Source organism: Propithecus coquereli, unplaced genomic scaffold (assembly GCF_000956105.1).
Source record: "Propithecus coquereli isolate 6110/MARCELLA unplaced genomic scaffold, Pcoq_1.0 Scaffold459, whole genome shotgun sequence".
In the NCBI taxonomy this organism is placed as follows: domain Eukaryota; kingdom Metazoa; phylum Chordata; class Mammalia; order Primates; family Indriidae; genus Propithecus; species Propithecus coquereli.
The window spans coordinates 3,011,894-3,036,579 of record NW_012150385.1 but is presented as its reverse complement, the minus strand read 5'-3'; the positions used below and the strand labels follow the sequence as shown (position 1 = coordinate 3,036,579).

The 24,686-nt window shown below is 44.6% G+C and overlaps 1 protein-coding gene across 1 annotated transcript in view; it reads left to right on the top strand.

Moving 5' to 3' along the window:
- GRK4 (G protein-coupled receptor kinase 4) overlaps positions 1 to 21,843 on the top strand; it is a 75,674-nt gene extending 53,831 nt beyond the window's left edge. Inside the window, exons 11-17 of the mRNA XM_012655025.1 lie at positions 379 to 416; positions 9,673 to 9,762; positions 11,192 to 11,400; positions 16,545 to 16,682; positions 19,458 to 19,595; positions 20,140 to 20,277; positions 21,734 to 21,843. Coding sequence (XP_012510479.1) covers positions 379 to 416; positions 9,673 to 9,762; positions 11,192 to 11,400; positions 16,545 to 16,682; positions 19,458 to 19,595; positions 20,140 to 20,277; positions 21,734 to 21,835 — 853 coding nt within the window. The 3' untranslated portion in view covers positions 21,836 to 21,843. The remainder of the gene's footprint in view (positions 1 to 378; positions 417 to 9,672; positions 9,763 to 11,191; positions 11,401 to 16,544; positions 16,683 to 19,457; positions 19,596 to 20,139; positions 20,278 to 21,733) is intronic.
- The last annotated feature ends 2,843 nt before the right edge of the window (positions 21,844 to 24,686 follow it).

Genomic DNA, 24,686 nt, shown 5'->3' with positions numbered 1-24,686 from the left:
TATATATATATTAATGATAAGAGAAATTGAGCCAAGTTCATTAAGGACTAATTTACTTAAGGACTTTCCTTACTACTGGGCTGCACATTTAATCACCGCAATGTTTTTGAATCTGTGTAACTATGCAAAGCAGTTCACTTTACATTGTCTTCATATACATATTGTCTGTTGAGATGAATTTTGTAGAAGTCTTGTCCTGCCATGTGACAACTACAGCCTGTGGCTATGTAAAGGGCTCACAAAGGATGGCTTTGTTTCCTGCTGTTCTGGCTTTCCCTCATTGCCGCAGAGACATCTGTGGTTATTTCTGCTGGGTACTCAGGAATCATGGTGTCAGCTTCTGAATAATTGAGGTTTTTGTTGTTTCTTTCCTTGTAGAGACTTAAAGCCTGAGAATATTCTCCTCGATGATCGTGGTAAGTGAGCGAGCTTTTCATGTCTAAAGCATAGACTCTGTTAGAGGGACTTGCAGACAGAAAGTTAATGTGGATTTAGCCAATTAATACAGAATAGAAACAACAACAAAAAGAGAAACTCTTTGGAATGCGTTCTTGAAAAAAATAATATATAGATAACATTGTTGTTCCTCTATATTTAGGCAAGAAGCAGAGAAAGTCATAATTTTCAGTTAAGATTGAGTTTTAGAAGCATATTAGAGTAAACTCAAAGTGAGAACATTTTCCCTCTTTCTTGTTGTTGACTCTCGTCTGGCTTTATTCCTTTGGTTTTTATTTCCGTGCCCCCTAAACATTGTCATGCTGCCCTTGGTTCTGTCCTCTTGTCACAGAGCATGTGTCACAGAGCAGGGCCCCAGATGTCTGCGTAGGGACCCTGTGGCTGTGGACAGGGAATGGCCCTGTTGGGCTGGCTCCCAGTCAGCAGCACGTGGGTGCCCACTCAGCTATGGTGTCCCTGGGTGACGATCGTACCTAGAGCACAAGCGTGGGCACCACTGCCAGGACGGCTGTTGTGCTCACATAGAGCTACACAGGCAGTGTTGGGAGGGAGCTTTTCTCAAGTGAGTCGTCTTGGCTGAGAAGGGTCTTACAGCCTAGTAGAGTGTGAGATAAGGCCACATGGACTCCTGCAAGGGAGAAGAGAACAGGTGTGTCAGGCAGAGTCCTGAGGGGGATATTTTGAATGCCCAGCTCCTTTTATACCTCTGCCTAGTGCCCTCACACTTTTTATCTAATTTATGCATGAAACCCCCACCCTGTGAGGGAGGAGAGTACTGGAATCCTCATCTTATTGGAAGGTGATACCAAGATTTGGGAAGTAAACTTGCCTAAGGTTGTGTCCATAGCTTCTGGCTCTCAGCCTGTGGTTCACATGTGGTGCCATGCTGCCAAGCAGAGGTGGCATTAAAGTGGCTTGAAAAGGGAAGGACACACTCTGTATGGGAAATGCAGTGATCTTCAGGATATGCTGTGAATTGAAAAAAAGTAGGTGCAGTAGTGTGTGTAGTATGCTACCTTTTGTATAAAAAAAGAGGAGAATTAGTAATGTATATTTGTGTGTTCTTATATATATGTAAAGAAACATAAAGGAAGAATCAAAAGAAACTATTAGGAGTGAAAACAAGGTGGGGGAGCAGACCTTACACTGAGACTGACACCTTTTCATGTACTTTTAGTAGATTTTTCTCTGCGTAGCTCCCTCTCCAGAACTTTACCCCACACATTTGAATTGAGCCATTTTCCCCTAATCCTAATATCTGCTTCCCTAACTTGGTAAGACCACCTCCTCTGCTTAGGTTCCCACTCCTGTGCCCCTATCCAAAAGGCACTCCTGGGCGGGACCCCACAATGAACACAGGGTCAGCCCCCTGTTTCTCTTCTGTGGGGACTGTAGTCCTCTGATGCCAATTGACCATGTTTTAGTTATTATGGTGGAAAAGCAAGTTTTGTGTCAGTTACTCCTTCTCAGCTGGAAGCAGAAGCCCCAGCCATTCTTAATTTTAGTACATTACGATTTATGAATTATTTTTCCGTTATGTCTAGTGCTTTTTAAGTTTTGCTTAAGAAATATTTGCCTACTCCTACACCACAAAATGTTCTACATTTTCGTCATCTTCTTTTTTTTTTTGAGACATATCTTTTGCCCATTTTTTAATTGGATTGTCTGTTTTCTTATTGTTGAATTTTAAAAATACTATGCATATTTTGATACCAGTCCTTTATCAGATAGGTGTTTTGCAAAGATTTTCTCCCAGTCTGTGACTTGTCTTTTCATTTTCTTAATAGTTTCTTTCACAAAGCAGAAGTTTTTAACTTTAACGAAATCCTGTTTATCAATTTTTTTTTCATGGATTGTGTTTTTAGTTATAATTACAATCGACTTTAAGTCTACCAACCTTGCTAAAGTCACTTAATTCTAACAGCTTGTGGATTCTTTTGGATTTTTCTACATACACCATCACGCCATCAGCAGATGACAGTTTTATGTCTACCATTACAATTCTTTTTTGTTTTTTTTCTTTTGGAGACAGGTTCTCCCCCTCTTGCCGCAGCAGTGCATCATCACAGCTTACTGCAACCTGACACTGCCAGGCTCAAGGGGTCCTCCGACCTCAGCCTCACAAGTAGCTGGGACTACAGCTATGTGCCACCATGCCTGGCTAATTTTTTTATTTTTTTATAGAGACAAGATCTTGCTATGTCTCCCAGGCTAGTCTTTTTTTTTTTTTTTTTTTTTTTTTAAGACAGAGTCTCGCTTTGTTGCCTTGGCTAGAGTGAGTGCCGTGATGTCATCCTAGCTCACAGCAACCTCGAACTCCTGGGCTCAAGCAATCCTTCTGCCTCAGCCTCCCGAGTAGCTGGGACTACAGGCATGCACCACCATGCCCAGCTAATTTTTTTCTATGTATTTTTAGTTGTACAATTAATTTTTTCTATTTTTAGTAGAGACAGGGTCTCGCTCTTGCTCAGGCTGGTTTCGAACTCCTGAGCTCAAACAGTCCTCCCGCCTCGGCCTCCCAGAGTGCTAGGATTACAGGCATGAGCCACCACGCCCGGCCCCAGGCTAGTCTTGAACTCCTGGCCTCACTCAATCCTCCCACCTTGGCCTCCCAAAGTGCTAGGATTACAAGGCGTGAGCCACCGCGCCTGGCCCATTCCAATTCTTATGCCTTTTATTTCTTTCTCTTACATATGATAGTGGGTAGGACTTTCAGTTCAATGTTGAATAGAATTGGTAAGCAGGAATTCTTTTCTTGTTCCTTATCTTAGGGGCAACCTTCTAATATGTCAACATTAAGCATGAATTTGCTGTAGTACTTGTGTAGCAATTCTTTATCAGATTTAAATTTTTTCATTTAAAAAATGAATGTTGAATTTTGTTAGTGCTTTTATCTATCAAGATGATTATGATGTTCATTTTCTGTTAATGTAGTTAATTGAACAAATTTATTTTCAAATGTTAAATTAACCTTTCATTCCTGAAGCACATCCAACTTGGGCATAATGTGTTACCCTTTAGATTGCTACATTCTATTTCCTGATATTTTGAGGAGAGACCAGTCTACTTTTCAGGTCCTCAGGTCTCCAGGTTTGTCTCTTCAGTGCCACATGAGTGCCAAAATTTGTGCTAGTGTCTCTGTGCTAGCAGTAGCCCCCAGCGGTCCATGCTAGACTCTCAGTCTCTCAGTCCCAGGTGGAGGCAGCTGGAGCATTTGTGTCAGACCCCTCCCAGTTGGTAGGTCCTGGTTTGTATGGAATGTGCAAATGCTTCTAAGGAAATACCACTGCCACTTGTCAGTGCACCCCTGGGGGCCTTGCTGCTTTGGAAATTTAATACATCTAGTCTGTGTTACTACCACGACGTGCTGATGCCTTTAAAAGGATGACTTTTGTGATTTGTTAGGTTCTTCTAGTTGTAGTAGGTGGTAACCTTGGCCTACCAAGACCTTCTCCATCCTCCCCTGAAGCAAGAGCCCAAAACCATTTATGTGGTAATTACTGTGTTATTTGTTCTTTATAAATCATGGACCCAGTCATGTTCCAATTAAGAATAGAAAGCTGTACTCAGGAGGCTGAGGCAGGAGGATCACTTGAGCCCAGGAGTTCAAGGCCTGCCTGGGCAATGTAGCCAGACTCCATCTCTTAAGGAAAACAAAGAATGGAAAGGAATGACAAATCGTTGTTTTACTCTTTTTGATTTCAGGAGACTTAATTTCCTTTTCTTTCAGTTTCCCTTTTAAAAATGGAATCCTAGGCCGGGCGCGGTGGCTCACGCCTGTAATCCTAGCACTCTGGGAGGCCGAGGCGGGCTGATTGTTTGAGCTCAGGAGTTCGAAACCAGCCTGAGCAAGAGCAAGACCCTGTCTCTACTAAAAATAGAAAGAAATTAATCGGACAACTAAAAATATATAGAAAAAATTAGCCGGGCATGGTGGCGCATGCCTGTAGTCCCAGCTACTCGGGAGGCTGAGGCAGAAGGATTGCTTGAGCCCAGGAGTTTGAGGTTGCTGTGAGCTAGGATGACGCCATGGCACTCTAGCCCGGACAACAGAGTGAGACTCTGTCTCAAAAAAAAAAAAAAAACTGAAATCCTATGTATAGGACCATACTTCAGTTTCTATGACTTAAAAAACGCAACTGATTTTAGGATTTTTTACTTTCATACAATTAAAATTTCTAGGAATGAGTTTCTGACAGTAAGTCATATATAAGTCATCTTACTTACTTATAAATTAAATTTACATGTTAGGAGTAACATGAAAGCTGGCTTATAGTCCCAGCTACTCAGAGTTGAGGTGGGAGGATTGCTTGAGGCCAGAGTTCGAGGGTGTAGTGCGCTATGATTGCACACATGAATAGCCACTGCACTCCAGCCTGGGCAACATAGTGAGACCCCGTCTCTCAGGAAAAAAAAAGAGTAACGTGATTGTGTAAATACTTCCTCATTTCCCTTCTAGACACCTTGTTAGGTTTTCTGTTTTCATCTTTAAAGCAGAATTTTACGTTGGTGGTGGCATTAGGTAAAAAAGCTGATTATCATCTGCTTTAGGCTGTGAGGCACATTTAGCATTTGTCCATCCCAAATATGCCAGCACTCTGTTTTTGCAAAGTTACTTATTAAAGGGGACTTGGTTCATAAAATTCAGCTGGTAATTTAGATAACAAAGAAGACTGTCATGCTTGTATTTTCAGTTTTATGAAATATATATATTCTCAAAAGAGAGATAAAAAGGGAGCCATTGTAAAAACCAGTAGCATTACTGATAATTATTTTAAAAGAAAAGCTATATATTACATCATTTTATCCATAAAGTATGTATCTATGAAAGATAAGGACACTCTTTAATCATAAAGGCAATGCTATTATTACATCCAAAAATATTTAAAGATTTCTTAACATGACATAATACCCCATTAGCTTTGAATTTTCTGTTTCATAAGTGTTTTTAGAGTTTTATATTGAGTAGTCAATGAAGTCCACATTATATTAATAGTTGGTTGATAATATTCTTACTTTTTAACCTCATAGGTTCCTCCTCCCTGCTTCTTTTTGTCATTTATTTGCTTGTGAAACTAGGTGTTATAGGCCAAAAATTGTGTCCCCCCAAAATTTATATGTTGAAGTCCTAACCCCCACCACCTCAGAATGTGACTGTATTTGGAGATGGAGTCTTATAGAGGTAATGAAGTTAAAATGAGGTTATTAGGATGGGCCTAAATCCAATATGACAAGTGTCCTATAAGAAGAGATTAGGACTCAGACACTCGCAGAGAGATGACCATGTGAAGACAGAGGAAGAAAGTGGCTTCCCCCAAGCCAAGGAGAGAGTCCTGAGAATAAAACCAACCCTGCCAACATCTTGATCTCGGACTTCTAGCCTCTAGAATGTGAGAAAATAAGTTTCTGTTGTTGAAGCCCCTAGTCTCTGGTACTTTATCATGGCAGCCCTAGCAAACTAATACACAGGTCGTTTGTCTTGTGGAATTTCCCATATTCTGGATTCGGCTGGATTTAATGTGTGCCCTATCCCCCTGTTTTTCTGTAAGCCAGTAGTTAGATCTGGAGGCTGGAAGAGATCCAGGTTTGATTTTTGGTAAGCATCCTTCTTGAGCACTTCCTGTTACATTACATCAAGAGGGATGTGATGGCCAAGTGTCTCTTTTTATGGTGTTAAGATTGATCAGTGCTCTTGGATGTTGGTCGGCCTCAACCATCCATTATTCAGTTCGCTGCTAGTCTTTCACTTAATGGTTTAATGATCAATATTCAGATACATTGCTTCATTGAGATTATAATATAATGATATTCTAATGCTATCATTCCTTTTGCACTTATTTGTTGGGATTCATCTGTTAAAAAAACTTTATCTCATCAACATTTATTTGCCTATTTCAGAAAAAGCAGATGAGTACTTCTCTTTATCTCTACTTGTCAGGATATTGCCTTAGTTCTCTATCATCCTTCAGGACAACCAATGAAATTTTTGTTTTGTCTTGGTATCATTATGAACTTGTGGATTTTAACACATTTGAAAGGTTTTAATCTATTGGCATCATTATTCTTTTTGCTATTCAGATCATCCCAACTTTGGCTAGTGGGCACCCAGGAGTCTTTAATAACTTTCCTCTCTTCTTCTATATAAGGATTGTCCTGCATGCATGTTGAGTAAGATCTGGAACCCACCATTTCTCCAAAGCCCTGGTCCTCTGTGTGGAAAGTGGCATCTTGAGACCAAAAGAAAATATTTATCATGGACTCATATTGTTATTTCTAATTCTTATTTAAATTCTTCATTTCATATTTGTGCTTTTTGCCTAATGCTAAAAGTATTAGTTCCTAATAACACAAACATAATTAGTTATTTATTTTATCCACTATATATGTAAAAGTTTTAGAATAACAATATTAATATTATTACATCAGTAAGATTATTGAAAACAACATAAGATTTCTTTGCAGTTCTTTTGGTTATCAGCAAAAGTTCTTTGGTTCTAGGATTGTTCAGTCAAATTATTGTAAAGTCACTCAATATCCTTTGTGGTTAAGCCATCAGCTTGATATACCATAGGTTCATTTTCTTCATTTTGTTTTTAATTTTTAGTGATCTAATTTTTAAAATTTTATAATTATGTAAAACATTTATGTGGTTCCAAAGACAAAACCGAAAAACCGAGCATATTCAGAGACATATAGATTCTGTCTCTGTCCACCCCCTCAAGTAATCATTTTAGCTCATTTTTAAAATTCTTTCACTTACATATAGTATATGTGTAGATATAATATTTGTTCCCCATTTTTTTCTATTTGTTTTTGAAGTGGGGTCTTACTATCTTGCCCAGGTTGTCCTTCAACTCCTGGGGTCAAGTGGTCCTCCCGCCTCAATCTTCCAAGTTACTGAGATTACAGGAGTGCATCGCTATGCCTGGCTAGCTTTTTAAACATTTTTTGTAGAGACAGGGTCTCACTATGTTACCAGGCTAATTTCTAACTTCTGGTCTCAAGTGATCCTCCTGCATCAGTGCTGGGATTACAGGCGTGAGCCACCATGCTCAGCCTCCACTTTGCTTTTCCACTTAATATATAACAAGAATTTCCCTGCCACACTCAGTGGAGCCCTCCCTTATCCCTGCTGCAGATGAACCTGCTTTATTTGCCCAGTCCTCGCTGATACTCGTTTCCACTTTTTTGCTATTTCAGTTAGTGTAGCAATGAGTAGCCCTGTGCACATGCCATTTCCTAGGAGATCAGTGTATCCTTCTGATAGATTCCTAGAAGTGGGTATATTCACATGCAATTTTGCCAAATGTTGCCAAATTCCACTCAAGGATATTGTCTTGGTCTGCATTCCTGCCTGTTTCCCCACAGCCTTGCCAGCAAACTGTGTCCTTAAATTTTGGGGTTTTTGTTAGTTTGTTAGGTGGGAATTGGTATTTCGGTGTCGTTTTTAATTTGCATTTCTCAGAAAAATAAGACTATAATACTTAAAAAATAAGTCACAACATTCCAGTATTCTGCTTAAACAAATATACATGACAGCTGCATTGTTGAAAGCCTGTATCTATATAAAAGGAGGAAACTGAGGCATGATAGTAAATGGCAGAGCTGGGACTCAGACGCAGGCCATATGGCTCCAGAATCTGTGCAGAACCCTTTACGTTCCTTCCTCCTCAGAGTGGGCCTGAGCAGGGGCATGGCGTAGTCCATCTCATGCGTGCAAGCCGAGTCACAGGTTGATTTTCCTGTCTAAAGTATAATGTAGACTGTTTTAAAATGATCTCAGTGCCTTGAAGGGCATGTTGCATATTTTTAGTGTTCAGTAAATATTTATTGGTTGTTAATTCCTTTCTTCAATAAATATTTATTGAGCACCCACTTAATGGTTTCCCTATATATGCCAGGTATATATTAGAAGCTGGGGAGACAGGTGGTGAATATGTTGAAGAGGGCATCTGCTTCCAGGGCTGGTTTATCTTTCTATAATCTCAAAAGAACCTGTTCTGTAATTTGTTATTTTCATAGTAGTTCAGCAAAAATTTTTTTTGAGACAGTCTCGCTTTATCACCCTGGGTAGAGTGCAGTGGCATTATCAGAGCTCACTGCAACCACAAACTCCCGGGCTCAAGCAAATCCTCTTGCCTCAGCCTCCTGAAAAGCTGGGACTACAGATGCATACCACAATGCCCAGCTAATTTTTCTGTTTTTAGTAGAGATGGGGTCTCACTCTTGCTCAGGCTGATCTTGAACCCCTGAGCTCAAGCGATTCTCCCACCTCAGCCTCCCAGAGTACTCGGATTACAGGTGTGAGCCACCTTGCCTGGCCTATAGTTCAACAAATATTTAAATACTCCTATATAGAAGGTATTAAAACATAATATGGTTCTTTAAATGAAATACCTTAATTTTGTTTATTATTTTCCCGACTGGATTATCATTTGTTCTCTAGAGAAAAACTCCATATCATTTACGTATACCTGTCCTTGTAGTTAAGCCTACTGGTACTCTGACAGAATGTGTTTATTTACTATTTTGAAGTTGATAAAATGTTCATTATATTTTTCATTTATGTACCTGGTAGTTATATGGAAATAAAATAATAAATACAATGCCTCTATCTTATGTGGTTTTTTTTTTTTTTTTTTGAGACAGAGTCTCACTGTGTTGCCCGGGCTAGAGTGCCGTGGCGTCAGCCTAGCTCACAGCAACCTCAAACTCCTGGGCTCAAGCGATCCTCCTGCCTCAGCCTCCCAGGTAGCTGGGACTACAGGCATGCGCCACCATGCCCGTCTAATTTTTTCTATATATTTTTAGTTGTCCAATTAATTTCTTTCTAATTTTAGTAGAGATGGGGTCTCGCTCTTGCTCAGGCTGGTTTTGAACTCCTGAACTCAAACAATCCGCCCTCCTCGGCCTCCCAGAGAGCTAGGATTACAGGCGTGAGCCACTGCACCCGGCCTTCTTATGTGGTTTTTTATGATTAAAGGACTACCTGATCAACAGCCATGCATAAATCTAATTTCCTGCTGTTAGTGAAACTGAATGCACTGTATAGAAATATGAAAAAGTTAAGAGCAGTTTTACATTTCAATGTTCCAGAGTATAAAATGCTGTTATTTCCATCCGTGGTAGTAAAGATTATTTTTTCCCAATTTTTATTGTTGTTAAAGTGTCATTACTTCTTCCTGTGACTCGTGTAATGTATTTGAACACACACAGGACATATCCGGATTTCAGACCTTGGTTTAGCTGTGGAGATCCCAGAAGGCCAGACGGTTCGAGGAAGAGTTGGAACAGTTGGCTACATGGGTATGTGAGAGAGCATCTCAGTGGTCCTTGTCCTCTCTGGATGCCTGAGTGCCTCAGAACACAGAGAAATCCCAACACAAATGGACCCGAAGCTCAGTCTGAACACACTGATAGAGGGTACATTGATGTTTTGAAGTCTTTAACCAGTCGGAGTTTTGAAACTGCTGAGGAATCCTCTAGGCTGCCCCCCTCTTCTTATGGATGAGGAGTGAGGCCTAGAGAGGCCTCTGAGACCTGAGTCAGGCAGCTAAGCGAGGGTAGAACCAGGACGAGGCTACAGGTCTGCCACTCTGCCAAAGTCCACTCCCTATGCACACTGGCCTTGCAGACCCTTCGAGAAATCATCCTACTTGAGTTATTCCAAAGGGGGTTGTTCCAAAGGTCTGTGGGCAGTGCCAGGCCGACCCCTAGGGGTGGCCTCTGAGGGCCTGGCTGAGTCCTGCAGTAAGATCTCGGCCATTTTTGCTGTCACCAGCTTCTGGGGATTTTGACTGACTTAGGTATAGGTGGCAATGCACTGGGGGCACCCATGGGCATGGCTGTGCATGTTTGGAGGGAGCACCTTCCGGAGGCGGGATCTTCCCAAGAGCATCATTTTCCCATGTTAATGTTACTCTGTGGCAATTCAGTTCATCCTGTATGAAGAATACAAACATTTTTAAAGTAACACCTTTATTGGGATATCATTCACATTCCATAAAGGCCACCAATTTGCAGTATTTAATTCAGTGGATTTTTGTGTATTTACAGAGTTGCACAACCATCGCCAGTATCTAATTTCAGAGCATTTTTGCCACCTCAAAAAGAAACCTTATACCTAGGCCAAGCACGGTGGCTCACGCCTGTAATCCTAGCTTTCTGGGAGGCCGAGGAGGGCGGATTGTTTGAGCTCAGGAGTTCAAACCAGCCTGAGCAAGAGCGAGACCCCGTCTCTACTAAAATAGAAAGAAATTAATTGGACAACTAAAAATATATAGAAAAAAATTAGCCGGGCATGGTGGCGCATGCCTGTAGTCCCAGCTACTCGGGAGGCTGAGGCAGGAGGATCGCTTGAGCCCAGGAGTTTGAGGTTGCTGTGAGCTAGGCTGACGCCACGGCACTCTAGCCCGGACAACACAGTGAGACTCTGTCTCAAAAAAGAAGAAACCCTATACCTATTCAGTCACTCCACATTCCTCACCGCCCACCCCCAGCCCTGGCAACCACTAATTGACTTCCTGTCTCTATGGATTTGTCTGTTCTATTTCATATAAATAGAACCACAATATTTGGCTGCTTGTATCTGGCTTCTTTCACTTAACATAATGTTTTTAAGATTCATCCATGTTGTAACAAACATTGAATTTATAATTTATCTATTGGAATTAATTACAAGAAAATTTAAAACCAAAATGTAATTTAATTTAAATTTTCTGTGTTTGTTATATAGCTCCTGAAGTTATCAATAATGAAAACTATACATTTAGTCCTGATTGGTGGGGACTTGGCTGTCTTATATATGAAATGATTCAGGGACATTCTCCATTCAGAAAATTCAAAGAGAAAGTCAGACGGGAGGAGGTAGAGCGAAGAGTCAAGGAGGATACTGAGGAATATTCCAAGAAGTTTTCAGAGGACACCAAATCTATCTGCACAATGGTAGGTCAGGCTGTGTGGAGACTGGGAGGTTGAACAACTCACTCCAGTATGCGGGCTGCCAATCTCCTGCAAGTGCAGCCTGCTGCCCAGGCTTGGTGCCAGCCCCTGCAGCGACGCAGTAGGTGCTTGGGCTGTGGAGATCACTCAGAGCTCGAGATGAGCCTGCCTCCGGGTGACAGCCCTGCCTTGGCTTCTCATCGAAGTTCAAAGAGAGCAGTGGAGAAAAGTGTCCAGAAGTGATCTGGGAGATGACTTAATTGGGGTTCTGATCTGATCAGTCAGGGCAAAGCAGAGTGAAATTCATTGTTTGCTTTCTCAAAAGATGCTCTTGAGAGGGAAGAGTGGTACCAAGGCTGTCGTTCACTTTTCAGATGAGCCTTGTTTCATTGACCAGCTTTATATGAAATGAAACATAAAACTAACCTTTAATGTGTTTTGAAATAGTAAGGGTTTCTTCTTTCTTCAACCAGCTGCCCAGGGATGGTATCCCCGCAGACACTGACTTGAAGGCGTGCTGTGCACCTGGCTCTGTGCCAGGCGCTGCATAGACACTTTCCTTGATTCTGTTAAGGACCCTGCAAGGCTGACACTGGCATCATTTGCCACAGCACAGAGACCTGGTACACAGTCAGGGGAAGAGAAAGGAGCAGTCAGGTTCCCTCCACCCTTGGGCCCTCCACCCACTATCCCTGGCTGCCCAGACACTAAATCACTGAGAGAGACTCTCTTTGTTATTTATCTTAAACCACTATTTATTATTTTTGAGTGCATTTTTTTTCATTTATTTTCATTAAACAGGGATTTATTGAGCATCTTGTATGTGCCAGGCACTGTCCCATGCACTGGGGATATAGCAGTGAGCAAAACAAAAGCCTCCACCCCCTTGTTCTGTTTACTTTCAGTGGGAGCTGACAGTAGCAGGGTTTAGAGGGGGCAGAATGGAGGGCAGGAAGACCTGGGGCCATGCCATCATTGTTGTCAGACCTTGAATGTTATTTTTACTTTGATGGCCATAAGCCATCACAGGATTCTGAGAAGAATGCTGGGAAGGGGATGGGTAGACTGGACACAGGGAGCTATCCAGGGCTTTGCAGCGATTCAGGTGAGGATGGGGGTGGCTTAGACCTTGGTGGTGGCAGAGCAGGTATGGGAAGTGTCAGAAGACAACTTGACTGTCAGACTCCAGGTGGATCCTGAAGGCGGGGCCTACAGGATTTGCCAGTGTTGTGGGGAGGAGTCCAGGCTGACTCCAGGACCCAGGCCTGAGCGGGAACACTGTAAGGAAGTGGGGACTGGCTGGGGCAAAGTCCACGGTGGGGAGGATGGGAGCCAGCACCTACAGCCAGTGCAGTGGGGAGGAGGCGAGTTCGGGGGAGACTCTCTTGTGGGCCTTCTGTTTTCTCAAGGGGGAAGAGGTGAGAACAGAGGAGGTGTGGAGCACTGTGAAGTAGCAGGGGTTCCTCGGCAGCATCTAGGGCTCCAGTGGATTTGAGTGGCTATGGTTGTGTGTTGTGCCCCCCACACCTAGGAGGAGCTGGGAGCTGCTGACCCAGCAGGGGTGATGAGGCAATAGATTGGCCAGGAGCTGGGGTGTCTGCGGAGGAGAAACTAAGTAATGGACCATGGAATCAAAGCTGGCTCTGGAGCAGAATTAGGGAAAGGTCAGATTCCATGGAGTCAGGGCACCTCCTGATGGAGGCAGAAAGACTAGAGGCATTGCCCAGAGGAAGCTGCAGGCAGTGGAGCTGAGGGAAGAGTCTAGGGTGTGACCTGGGGAGAGTGTGGCTGGGCTGAGGAGGATGAGACCACTGGAGAAGAGGAGGCCATGGGACCCAGCGGACAGGCCAGAGGTCCCTATCTGGGTACTGGAGTCACCAGCAGATATACCTAGGGCTGAAGCATACCAGTAACTCTGTGAGTTGGTGGTGGCTGGAGAGTCATCATTTTGCTTTCCCTTTCATGTGTTTCCATACATGAAGCAATGAGTGTTAAAGGCTTGTCATTAAGCCATGGCATCAGCCTGGCTTTTCTCCCAGCTGGTTCATTCTGCTTGGAGTGGACAGTGTTTAATAACATTTGGACCAACTACTAGTTACTTTCAGTTTGATAGCTATTGCCTGAGTGTTACCACACACAGGACACCATGACAGAGCTACAGGAATGTAAAAAATATATACTAGAAACAGTGGCTGCCCTAAGCAGCAATTAATGTTAGACCTAAAACAAACATACAAGTGCTTATAGTAAAAAAAAAAAAAAGCAGAATGTGAAGGTGTCATAAACGGACAGGAACGAGGGCCTAAGGGTTTCCAGGATGAAGAAATCCATTGGGTGTTGGAGGCATCAGGGAAGAAGGCAGTGTCTGAGTGAGGGCCTGTGTTGTGAGTAGGAGCACTGGCTTTGAAGTTGGGGCCCGGGGGCATCTCAGCTCCCCATTATGAGCTGATTTCTCTGAGCCTCAGTTTCTCATTTATAAAACATGGATGAGAGTAACTTCTGCCTTATAGGACTGTTGGGAAGATAAAATGAAATAATTCATGGAAAGTGTTTAGTAACACATAATCCTCAATAATTACTGAGAGGAGAAGCAGTTAGTTCTTAAAGAATGGACTAAATTCCAACAAACAGGGATCAGAGGAGAGGCATGTCAAGATGCAAAGTTAACCTGAAAAAGACAGAGGAGGGGCTGTGGATCACCTGCAGGGACAGCCAGTGGCCCCAGGTGCTGGGAGGAGCCTGCACCAGGACCACTCAGGTGTGTAAAGCCAGGGAGGCCTGTGAGGTGCTGCAAGAGCCCTTGGCCTCTGCGCCCTCCTCCCTGCCTGTCACCTAGGCCTGAGCCCCACCTGCACCCAGTGCTCTGCGAGTTTAATTAAAGAATGAACCAGGTCCGGTTTAAAGTTAGGGTGTTAGGCTTGTGTGGCATGGAGAGAAGAGGGGGAAAGGAAGAGAACAGTTGGGTTTTTACAGTAATCCAAATGGGAGGTCAGACTGACTGACATTTATATACCTTTTTATAATTTCCAAATCTCTTTGACATATCATCTCATTTAATCCTCACAGTGGATACCTAAGATAGTCTCATAGCCTCACAGTTAAAAAAAATTAAGAGTTTGGTTTCTGTGATGTCACACAGTAAACAGCAGCAGCAGGACTTGAGCCCAGCTATGGACCAAAGTTCTTTCCTGTGCCCTTTGCTGCCTGGGCAGGTCATCTGTCTTAGTCCACTCAGGCTGCTATAATAAAATCCCTTAGACTGGGATTAATTTATAAACAGCAGAAATTTATTTCTCACAGTTCTGGAGGCTGGGAAGTCCAAGATAAAGGCACCAGGAGATTCAGTATCTGGTGAGGGGTGCTCTCTGCTTCAAATACGGAACCTTCTTACTGTGTCCTCATATGGTGGAAGGAGCAACATGCACCCTTGGGGCTCTTTTATTAGGGCCCTAATCTCATTCAGGAGGGCAGAGCCCTCATAATCTATTTACCTCATAAAGGCCCCACCTATTAGTTCTATTGCATTGGGGATTAAGTTTCTTCCTATGAATTTGGGGGTGGGGAGTATGACACAAACATTCAGAATATCCATAGCCTTCGATGGATGTGTGTTGGCAGCAATCTTAATAATAAAGGCATGGAATCTCCAAGATGTAGAAATTGTATTTGGCATTACAATTGATTTTCAGGGCCAGGTGCCATAGCTCACACCTGTAATCCTGGCACTTTGGGAGGCAGAGGCAGGGGGATCACTTGAGCTCAGGAGTTCAAGACCAACCTGAGCAAGACCAAGATCCCTTCTCCATCAAAAATAGAAAAAATAAGCCAGGCAAGGTGGCACTTACCTGTAGTCCCAACTACTGGGAAGGCTGAAACAGGAGGATCACTTGAGCCCAGGAATTTGAGGTTGCAATGAGCTACGATGACGCCACTGCACTCCAGCCTAGGTGACAGAGTGAGACTCTGCCTGCTCTGGCTAGGTGCTAGGGATACACAGCCCTTCCCTCAGCAAGCTTCACGCCCAACAGGAAAGGCTGGCAAAAAAGGATTGTCCAAATGGTTTGTTCACCTCAGTTGTAATAAGTGTCATAAGGGAGAAGCAAGGGATGCTTTGAGGCTGTGGGGCTGGAGGAGGAGAGCCTAATCTAGGGCAGGGCCGGGACCAGAGAAGTTGGAACCCGAGGAATTTACCAGGAATAAGGGAGGCAAAGAGCTTTTTAGACTCAGGCCCTGGTAGGCACAGCTCAACATGGTTGGGAGCTAGAGCGCTGTGGAGAAGGTGGGTCCAGAATGCTTTCTGGTCTTTGGAATGTTGATTTGGCCAGGAATAAGCAAACTTTTTGGTGAGGGGCCAGATAGTAAGTATTTAGACTTCGCAGGTCTCTATTACAACTATTCAGCTCTGCCGCTATAGTGCAAAAGCAGCCATAGCAATAGCAATAGCAAACTAACGGTGGTGCCAATAAAATCTTATTATTTACAAAATTAGGCAGCTGTTGTAGCCCATGGTCTGTAGTTTCTCGACCTCTGGTTTAGGCTGTATTTTAGAGGCACAGATCTTTAATTTGCTGCTTTTGAGCACAGCCTAACCTTTTTTGATCAATAATAATTGTGGAGGAAGGCTTATTGAATTTGTGACAGTTGTAAGTATGTATATAAGGAATACTTTTGAACGAGATACTCTATTTTAAAAATATACAGTTTCTAGAGGTAGGTTTGTTAAGTTTTTGCTTCATCTGAGGTCCTTACTGATCTATTTAATGAACAGATTAAAATGGTTTCTGGTTATAAATACAATTTACATTAAAATGATGACATTTCTGAAATTCTCAACAGTTTCTATTTCCTTAAAAAATTCCCTAATTTTTACATGATTAAAATTTTTTTACTTAAGGATTAACTTAGCCAACCCCTTATGTCTTGATAGCTCAAAGGCAAAACGTTAACCCAACTCCTTTGTGAAGTACCACACAAGTAATAAAATCTGAATTAATGTGGTGGGGTTGATGCTTTGAAATTCAAAGTGTTTTTTTAGATGTACATGCTCTCTGCCACCCCTAATTCTTGGTTATTATTATGGAGGGGACTTTTGAGTTTCATTTTTATCCTAGGAGCTTACTGTGACTCCATTTCCACCTCTTGTACAGTTACTCACCAAGAACCCAAGTGAACGGCTGGGCTGCAAGGGCGATGGAGCAGCCGGAGTGAAGCAGCACCCTGTTTTTAAGAACATCAACTTCAGGAGGCTGGAAGCAAATATGCTGGACCCTCCTTTCTGTCCTGATGTGAGTGTGCTGCCTAGAGTAGCAGGGTCCCCAGGAACAGTGATCCATGCAACATAGTTTTTTTTTTAAAGCAGATATAGAATCACCTGGGACAGCCAGGGTGTGGCTTCTGCTCTGTGGTACCTGTCATAGCTGGTTCTTTCTCCCTCCCCCATCATCTCCAGCTCCCCACAGCCACCCCCGGACCCTGTGTAGACCTTCCCAGTAGTGCTCTGGCTCCCAGGGCCTGGAGTCACTGTCTGCTCTCACCGCTGGAGGCGCGGAGCCACTGCACTCCTCAGGAGCCACAGCACTACCTTGAGACTTCCTCCACATGCCCTTCAGGGCCCTGCATGTCCAGTGTTCCCTTTCTGGTATCAGTACCGGCTTCACCTCTCATGCCGGCACTCACCTTCTCACACCACAGTGCACACCTGCTTCCTTTACCTGGAATGCACGCCCCTACTCCACTGCTCATGAGGTCCTGGGACTGTGGCTGGGCCCCACGCTAAGGACTATGGTGCGGTCACCATGCCTCCTCCTGAGTGTGCTGTGGGAACCAGATGAGGTTATGTCTCCAGAGTGCTTGGCACAGGGCCTGGCACATGTCAGTGCCTGGTGGGGATGCCCATAGACAATCAGGACACTCTTGCCAACAAAAGGATAAGTGAACACAAACAGTAGTACTCTGGGCTGTGTCTTGGGCAGTCTGCTTCAGACGCATTATATCAACACAAACATGAGGATAGGTAATTTTGAAGAATAGGATGGAATTAAGATAGTACAATTAAAGTATTTTTAGATGTGGGACTTGTTCAGGATCTGTTAGGTTTATTTTATATTTGTATTATATGTTGTAGTAGTAACTGCTTTGTTGGAATGAATTCAATGGTACATGTTTATTTTTTTATTTTTATTTTTTTTGAGACAGAGTCTCACTCTGTTTCCTGGGCTAGAGTGCCGTGGCATCAGCCTAGCTCATAGCAACCTCAAACTCCCGGGCTCAAGCAATCCTCCTGCCTCAGCCTACTGGGTAGCTGGAACTACAGGCATGTGCCACCGTACCTGGCTAATTTTTTCTATTTTTAGTCGTTTGGCTAATTTCTTTCTATTTATAGTAGAGACGGGGTCTTGCTCTTGCTAAGGCTGGTCTCAAACTCCTGAGCTCAGGCAATCCTCCTGCCTCGGCCTCCCAGAGTGCTAGGATTACAGGCGTGAGCCACCACGCCTGGCTGGTACATATTTATTGAATGCCTACTACCTGCCAGACATAGCTCTAGATATTAAGGCCACAAGGAGAACGAGACAAGCAAGGTCTCTGCTCTGGGGCAGGCTGTCTTAGCCTGCAGAGATAGGCAGTAAAACTAACTAACTAGCCAACTGAGAAAACCGCCTAACTGTGGTGAGTGCGTGACAAGGCCTCCACATGGCCCATCTGGTCCTGAGAGCCTCTCTCCTGCCGGGCCCTGGGGCTGCTTGGGTCAGGAGCAAGCAGGCCCAAGGCAGTCTCTGAGGAGGGATGTTCCAGCTGAGCTTGACTGACACTGACCCAGCCCTGAGAAGGGTGGGGGAGCAAGTGGGACAGGGGCTCTGGGCCATCTCAGACATGTCTGCGAGTGCACAGAGTAATCACACGAGCCCATAGGGAGTCAGCCTTCAGGGGGCTGTCATGATAACACAGTGGGGAGTTTTCTTTGTGGAATTAAGACTCCGTTGGTTGTGGGGCAGTATGGGGTTTGGGCCTTTGGCCTAGACCAAAATATTGGGATGCCTTCCTCTGGACTGTCCCCTGAAGGCGGGGCCTGCCAGCTCACTTCCGCTCCCCACCTTGTGGGGATGCATGAATGACCAACAGCTACTATCAGAGTATTGCTGACCAGTGACTGCAGAACATCACTGCCTTGATTATAGCACTCACTGGTGTGCAAGTTCTGGCTGTGAGTAAAGTGGTTTCTCAGAACTGCAGGGCGCCTCTTATATGAGCAGATGAGGACCCCACAACTGCGAAGTTCTGTGCTTTTTGTTCCTTAGCCCCCAAAGTACAAGCACTGACAAGAGGCGGAGGCCCAGCCTCGGCACTCCCCACCTGCTTGCCTGATCCCTTGCATCTGAGGACCACAGGGCCAGGGCGGGGGCCACAGACCTGGGCTTCTGACCCAGAGGAGGGGCCTGCTGACTCATGGAGTGGAGCAGAACGGGAGGGGTAGGGCCCTGGCTCCCTCAGATGCCTCCGTCAGCTCGAGACCACTCAGTGAGCTGGCAGGGAGGGCGGGACATGAAGCTGCTACTCAAATTTTCAGGAGGTGCTTTATGAGGAGAACGCCGGGGGTTGGCAGCATGGTCACTAACAGACCCCATAGCTGTGGTCTCTATCATGCTCCACAGCTCTTCAGTCTGTGCTGCATCTTCCGATTAAAGCATCCATGCCATCCTCCTTCGTCCTGGCCTTGTTTGTAATCTACTTTCCACTATAGAAAAGAGAAGAGTGTGGTCCTCAGAGGGGTGTGTGTGTGAGTGACAGAGAGAGAGAGAGCGTGTGTGCACTCAAGGGAGCTGGAGCACACAAGATCCATAGGATCTGTGACACTAAAGTTTCCATAGAGGAGGAGCTCTGGGAACTGCCTCTTTGGAGGACATACTCTATGAATTGGAAAATTCTTCAAATGAGGGGCTTGACAAAGAAATCGAGCAGTGTTTATGTACTCACGTCATAGGCATTTTATTCTTTGTAACTGTGGGAACTGCAGATTACTCTGTCATCTCGTGGATTGGTCTCTCTTTGTTCTTGCTACACAGCCTCATACAGTTTACTGCAAGGATGTCTTGGATATTGAGCAGTTTTCCGTGGTGAAAGGAGTCTACCTGGACACCACAGATGACAACTTCTACGCTCAATTTGTTACGGGGTGTGTCCCCATCCCCTGGCAGAACGAGGTACTGGCCTTTCCAGCATAGCAGGTTTATGTTCCAACAATGACGAAAGAAAAGATTGTACGTGTGTGTGTGTGTGTATTTGGGAGGTAAAATGAGGCAAGACTTTTGACCATAGGACTAGATGATGGGCAAGACAAGGACCATATTAACAACTGTGCAGAAGCATGGCAGCTGCCCCTAGTCCTAGGGACTGGAAGTGGACAGGAGGTGGCCATCTTGGGCCTGTGGGGGCCTGCCTGCCACCCCTGAGTCCCGCTCCCTAAGCTGGGCTGGCCAGCAGCCATGGTTCCCACAGTAGTTCACCACACTGGGGATCTGCTCAGAGACAGGGGAAGAGGAGACCACACCACTTACCCCAAGACAATGTCAGAAAGCAGGGAAGTCAGAGTCCAGGAAAGGGGAACCAGGGGAGGCCCAGGCCTGGGAGCTCGAGGCACCAGCATGGAGCACAGGGGCCATGTGGGAGCTGATGGTGCTAGAAGACACTGCCTGACCCCACAGTGTCCCTCCACGCCTTCTCTGTCCTACTCTTCTGTATGTGCAGATGATCGAATCTGGATGTTTCAAGGACATCAATGAAAGTGAAAATGAGGAAAATTTGCTGTTAGATCTAGAAGAGAAAATACGTCCCTCGGTTCCCAAACCAAAGAGAGGCTTCTTCTATAGACTCTTCAGAATTGGGGTAAAAAAATTTTTAAAAAACCCCATAATGTATTAGAGAAAAAAATTTTTTGCCAAGGTAAAAATATAGTACTTTCTTTCCTTCTTGCAATGCTTCATATAAGAAATTTCACATTGTTTAAGAGCCACAGGGTACTATTTAGAGCGCAGCTAGAATAGTCCTCACAATGTTTGCGGCCGATATAAAGACTCCGTTCTGATCCAGAAAGAAGTGGCTCACCTACACTCAGAACAGCTTCCTGTGTCAGTGAGAAAGCATGTTAAGTGAGGCTCAGAAATTGATATCTTGCAGAATGATCAAACAACACACATCATTTAAATCTCTACACGTTCTGATTTTATTTTTCTTAAACCCTTTTACCCGCACGCTGACACGTTCTGAATCTTACAGCTATTTAGTCTATGTACACAATGAAAGCTGATTTCCTTTTGGAAGGGGAATAGTTTGGAGAGACTTTCTGTAGTAGCATTAAATCTAGAAAAATATTTTCCAAGCAAAGTTTTCCTGCTTGGATTAGTAGATTATCCTTGCTTTGTACCCTGCACAATTCTTGAGGAGTTTGTTCAGAAGTTGTCCACTAACATCTAATCCATCTTTTTTTCAGTATAAAAAGCAAGCCTTGGCCGGGTGCGGTGGCTCACGCCTGTAATCCTAGCACTCTGGGAGGCCGAGGCGGGCGGATCGTTTGAGCTCAGGAGTTCGAGACCAGCCTGAGCAAGAGCGAGACCCCGTCTCTACCAAAAATAGAAAGAAATTAATTGGACAGCTAAAAATATATATAGAAAAAATTAGCTGGGCATGGTGGCACATGCCTGTAGTCCCAGCTACTCGGGAGGCTGAGGCAGGAGGATCGCTTGAGCCCAGGAGTTTGAGGTTGCTGTGAGCTAGGCTGATGCCACGGCACTCTAGCCCGGGCAACACAGTGAGACTCTGTCTCAAAAAAAAAAAAAAAGCAAGCCTCAGGTGATAAGAATCTCTCAAAGTGGCATTTACCATGACCACATTTTCTCTGAGAACTAGGAGTTAGTTGCAAATTAACCAAATTGTTCTCCACATGCAGTAAGTCCTGCTTGGAAATGCAGCTAGCACCGTGCCCGTTCAGGAAAACCCACAGGCAATAGGAATTGTTCGGTGCAAAGCAGCGCCCACCATGGTCTTTGTTAGCGAGGGGGCCGGTGAGCCTCATTCCCTTTTATGTGCTCAACCACGGACTATGTGAATTTGATTCAGTATGCAGCAGTAAATGCAAAAAGCAAGACTTATCTGAGGCATTTTTTATGTATGTGAGTTAAGCATCCTCCATATCTTGAGTAAGGAGAAAATACTTAAGGTTTTTGCATGCCTTAAAATTAGCATTACCCCAAAAGGTTTTAAACTGTTGTCTATGCTTAAGGAAAGCTAAGCCAGCTTGCATTAGAAATGTGCCTGAGGCCAGCCATTGTGCTGTGTGTTGCAGGGCTGCCTGACCTCTGGCTCCAGCGAGAAGGAAAGGGAGCTTCACCGTGCGACTGCAGACCTCGGCACCAGGAAGGAACCTGCCTGCAGTGTCTCATCCTAGGAATTGTAATAAACATTACAGTTTAAAATGTGCCTTAGGAGTTTACAGATTCTTCTATATTAATACCTGGATTGCCTTTTCACTAAAGGTAAATTGAAGAAAAAGCCCTGAGAGTACCACTGTGGAACCCAGAAACTTCCAAGTGTAGACAGCTCATGTGCTGGGGTGTGAGCTCCACGTGTGCCTGGAGAGGGGAGTGGGGGAGCATAGGAATGAACTGAGAATCCGCAGGCTGGCAGTGCCCTGCTCCGAACCCCAGGTTGTTCTTAAACACTAGGCCAGGAATGCAGTGTCCAGGAAGAGAGGGAGGCTGTCGGCCCTGCCTCTCCCCAGGGCTTTGGGTATTAGAAAGGCCTAGCCCATTGACATTCCTGTTGTGTCTCCTGATGGCTGGGATGTGTGCCTCACCAAGATTTCTACTTTTCTGAGGTTTGTGTCTTTGTGGACTGTTTAAAGTCCCCCCAACCCCCACCCCCCCCAAGCACCTCTATCTAGTCTTGAAAGAGGGTGGTTCTCCCTGCCCCTGTGGTCAGGGCCTGGCAGTCAGAGGCTCCTGAAGTGTGTTAGGTTGGTCTCTCTCACATCGTTGTGATTCGCTGGGACTGTGCCGTGGGTGTGAACAGCCGTCCACCCTTGGAATTCACCTCTGGCTTGTGATTGTGTTGAGGGTGAGGAGCCCCACCTGATGGCGCTTAGCAGTTTAGGCACTTCCCACAGAGATTAAGGATGCCGAAATTGCAAAAGTTGATGACTCACATTCATAATTAGTGGTGACTCTTTCCTTCAGTGATTGCTACCAAGAGAGAAAGCTGGAGTGCTAACCTGAGGGGAAGTGTGGATGTCATTTGATTGGGAGGGGGCCACTTACACCCCCAGCTAGGGGCTATAGCAGGAAGTATACATGGAGCACTAAAGACCAAGGAGGGGCACCCTGCATTTTTGCCTAGGGAGGGAGAAAAGATTTTCCAGGGAGGTGACATTTGAGCTGGGCAGAGAAATGAGATGGAAAGGACAGCCAGCACAGAGCTCCTAGAGCTAGACCTGCTGAAGGACCTTGCTTAGCCAGCGTGGCCTTAAAGCTGTGCCTGAATCCTTTGTAAAGGTACAGAATTTGAGCTTTTCTCCTCTGTGTTACATGTGGATGGGATAAGGCCGGTCTGGCTCTGATGGGAGTTTCTGCAGACCAGAGGAGCATTTGACAAGATGAAGGCTCATGCAGGGAAGGGGTCAGAGAGGACCTCTGGCTAGGAGCCTTTGCCTTGCCTGGGTCCTTTCCTGTTGTGTAGCCTGCAGTCAGGATCTTTTTGCAGCCTGCCATATGAGAAGCCAGGGAACAGACCTTGGAGACTTTAAATAGTGACACCTGTGTAAAAAAGAAAATTAAAAATCTCAGGGCCACCCCCAACTCCTTATGCAAAAGAGAAGGTGAAGTCCTCAGGAACCTGTAAAGAGCTGGCCCCACAGGTCATTCATTAAGGAAATTCCTTGCTGGCCTCCCATAAGCAAAGCAAGGACATGCAAATTGTAACCATCAGATCTTCACTGTGCTCTCACAGTGAAGTGAGAAAATAGACAAGGTACCTGTTACTGTGGAAAGAATATTGCAGTAGGAGACCGGAATACCTCTAAGAGAGGGTCAGATAGAAAACAAGCTTAGGGGCTGGGCATGGTGGCTCATGGCTGTAATCCTAGCACTCTGGGAGGCCAAGGCGGGAAGATCACTCGAGGTCAGGAGTTCGAGACCAGCCTGAGCAAGAGCGAGATCCCCATCTCTACTAAAAATAGAAAGAAATTAGCCAGACAACTAAAATTATATAGAAAAAATTAGCCGGGCATGGTGGCACATGCCTGTAGTCCCAGCTACTCGGGAGGCTGAGGCAGAAGGATCACTTCAGCCCAGGAGTTTGAGGTTGCTGTGAGCTAGGCTGACGCCACGGCACTCTAGCCTGGGCAACAGAGCGAGACTCTGTCTCAAAAAAAAAAGAGAAAAAAGAAAACAAGCTTAGGAACAAAATAATTCTGTATCACAGTGGGTGCAAGGAGACCTGGTACCCTTGCCAGAAGGAGAGCACGTGGAGTGGGGAACCCGTCAGGGCCGGCCTCTTGTCAGAGGTGACACCTAATCAGAGGGGAGAAGGGGCCAGTCATGCAAGAGCTTTCTGTCTTTTTAAAATCTTGGTTGTGTCTTCTCATTCTTTATGAATGTTGCCTTGAAAGATGTTGGAAAGGACAGGAGGGAAGACAGAGCTCTCAGGACATCCCTACAGAGCCCCTAACATGAGCTATTCAATTGGTCCTCCCTGGGTACCACTGCTGGATTATTTACCAAATCCAGCTCCAGCTAGTTGGATGCGTTTCTCCCCCTTTTCCTTGAGGGACATTGTCAAAATGCATTACTGGAAGAAAATGAGCTACAGTGGGCAGGATATATATACACACACATATATATAGTCATAATATGAAATAAATTTTGACACAACTAAAACTCAACATATCATATCCATAAATGTAAATGGTCTTAACTCACTTATTAAAGGGAAAGATTTTCAGATTGGAATACTAGGCAAAACCCAACACTGCTGTATCAAAGATACACACCTAAAACATAGTGAATAGGAAAGGTTAAAATTTAACTATTGGCAAGTGCATACCAAGAAAATGCAAACAAAAATAAAGCAGCAGTCACAATCTTAATGTCAGACAAGGTAGAATCTGGGCCAAAAAGCATGAAGCCAAGCAGAAAGGGCACTTTGTAATGTTAAAGTTACAATTCTCAAACAAGATCAAATGCTCAGAAATAACTATTCACCAAATCACAACCATAGCCTTCTCGAGGCAGAGATGATTCCAG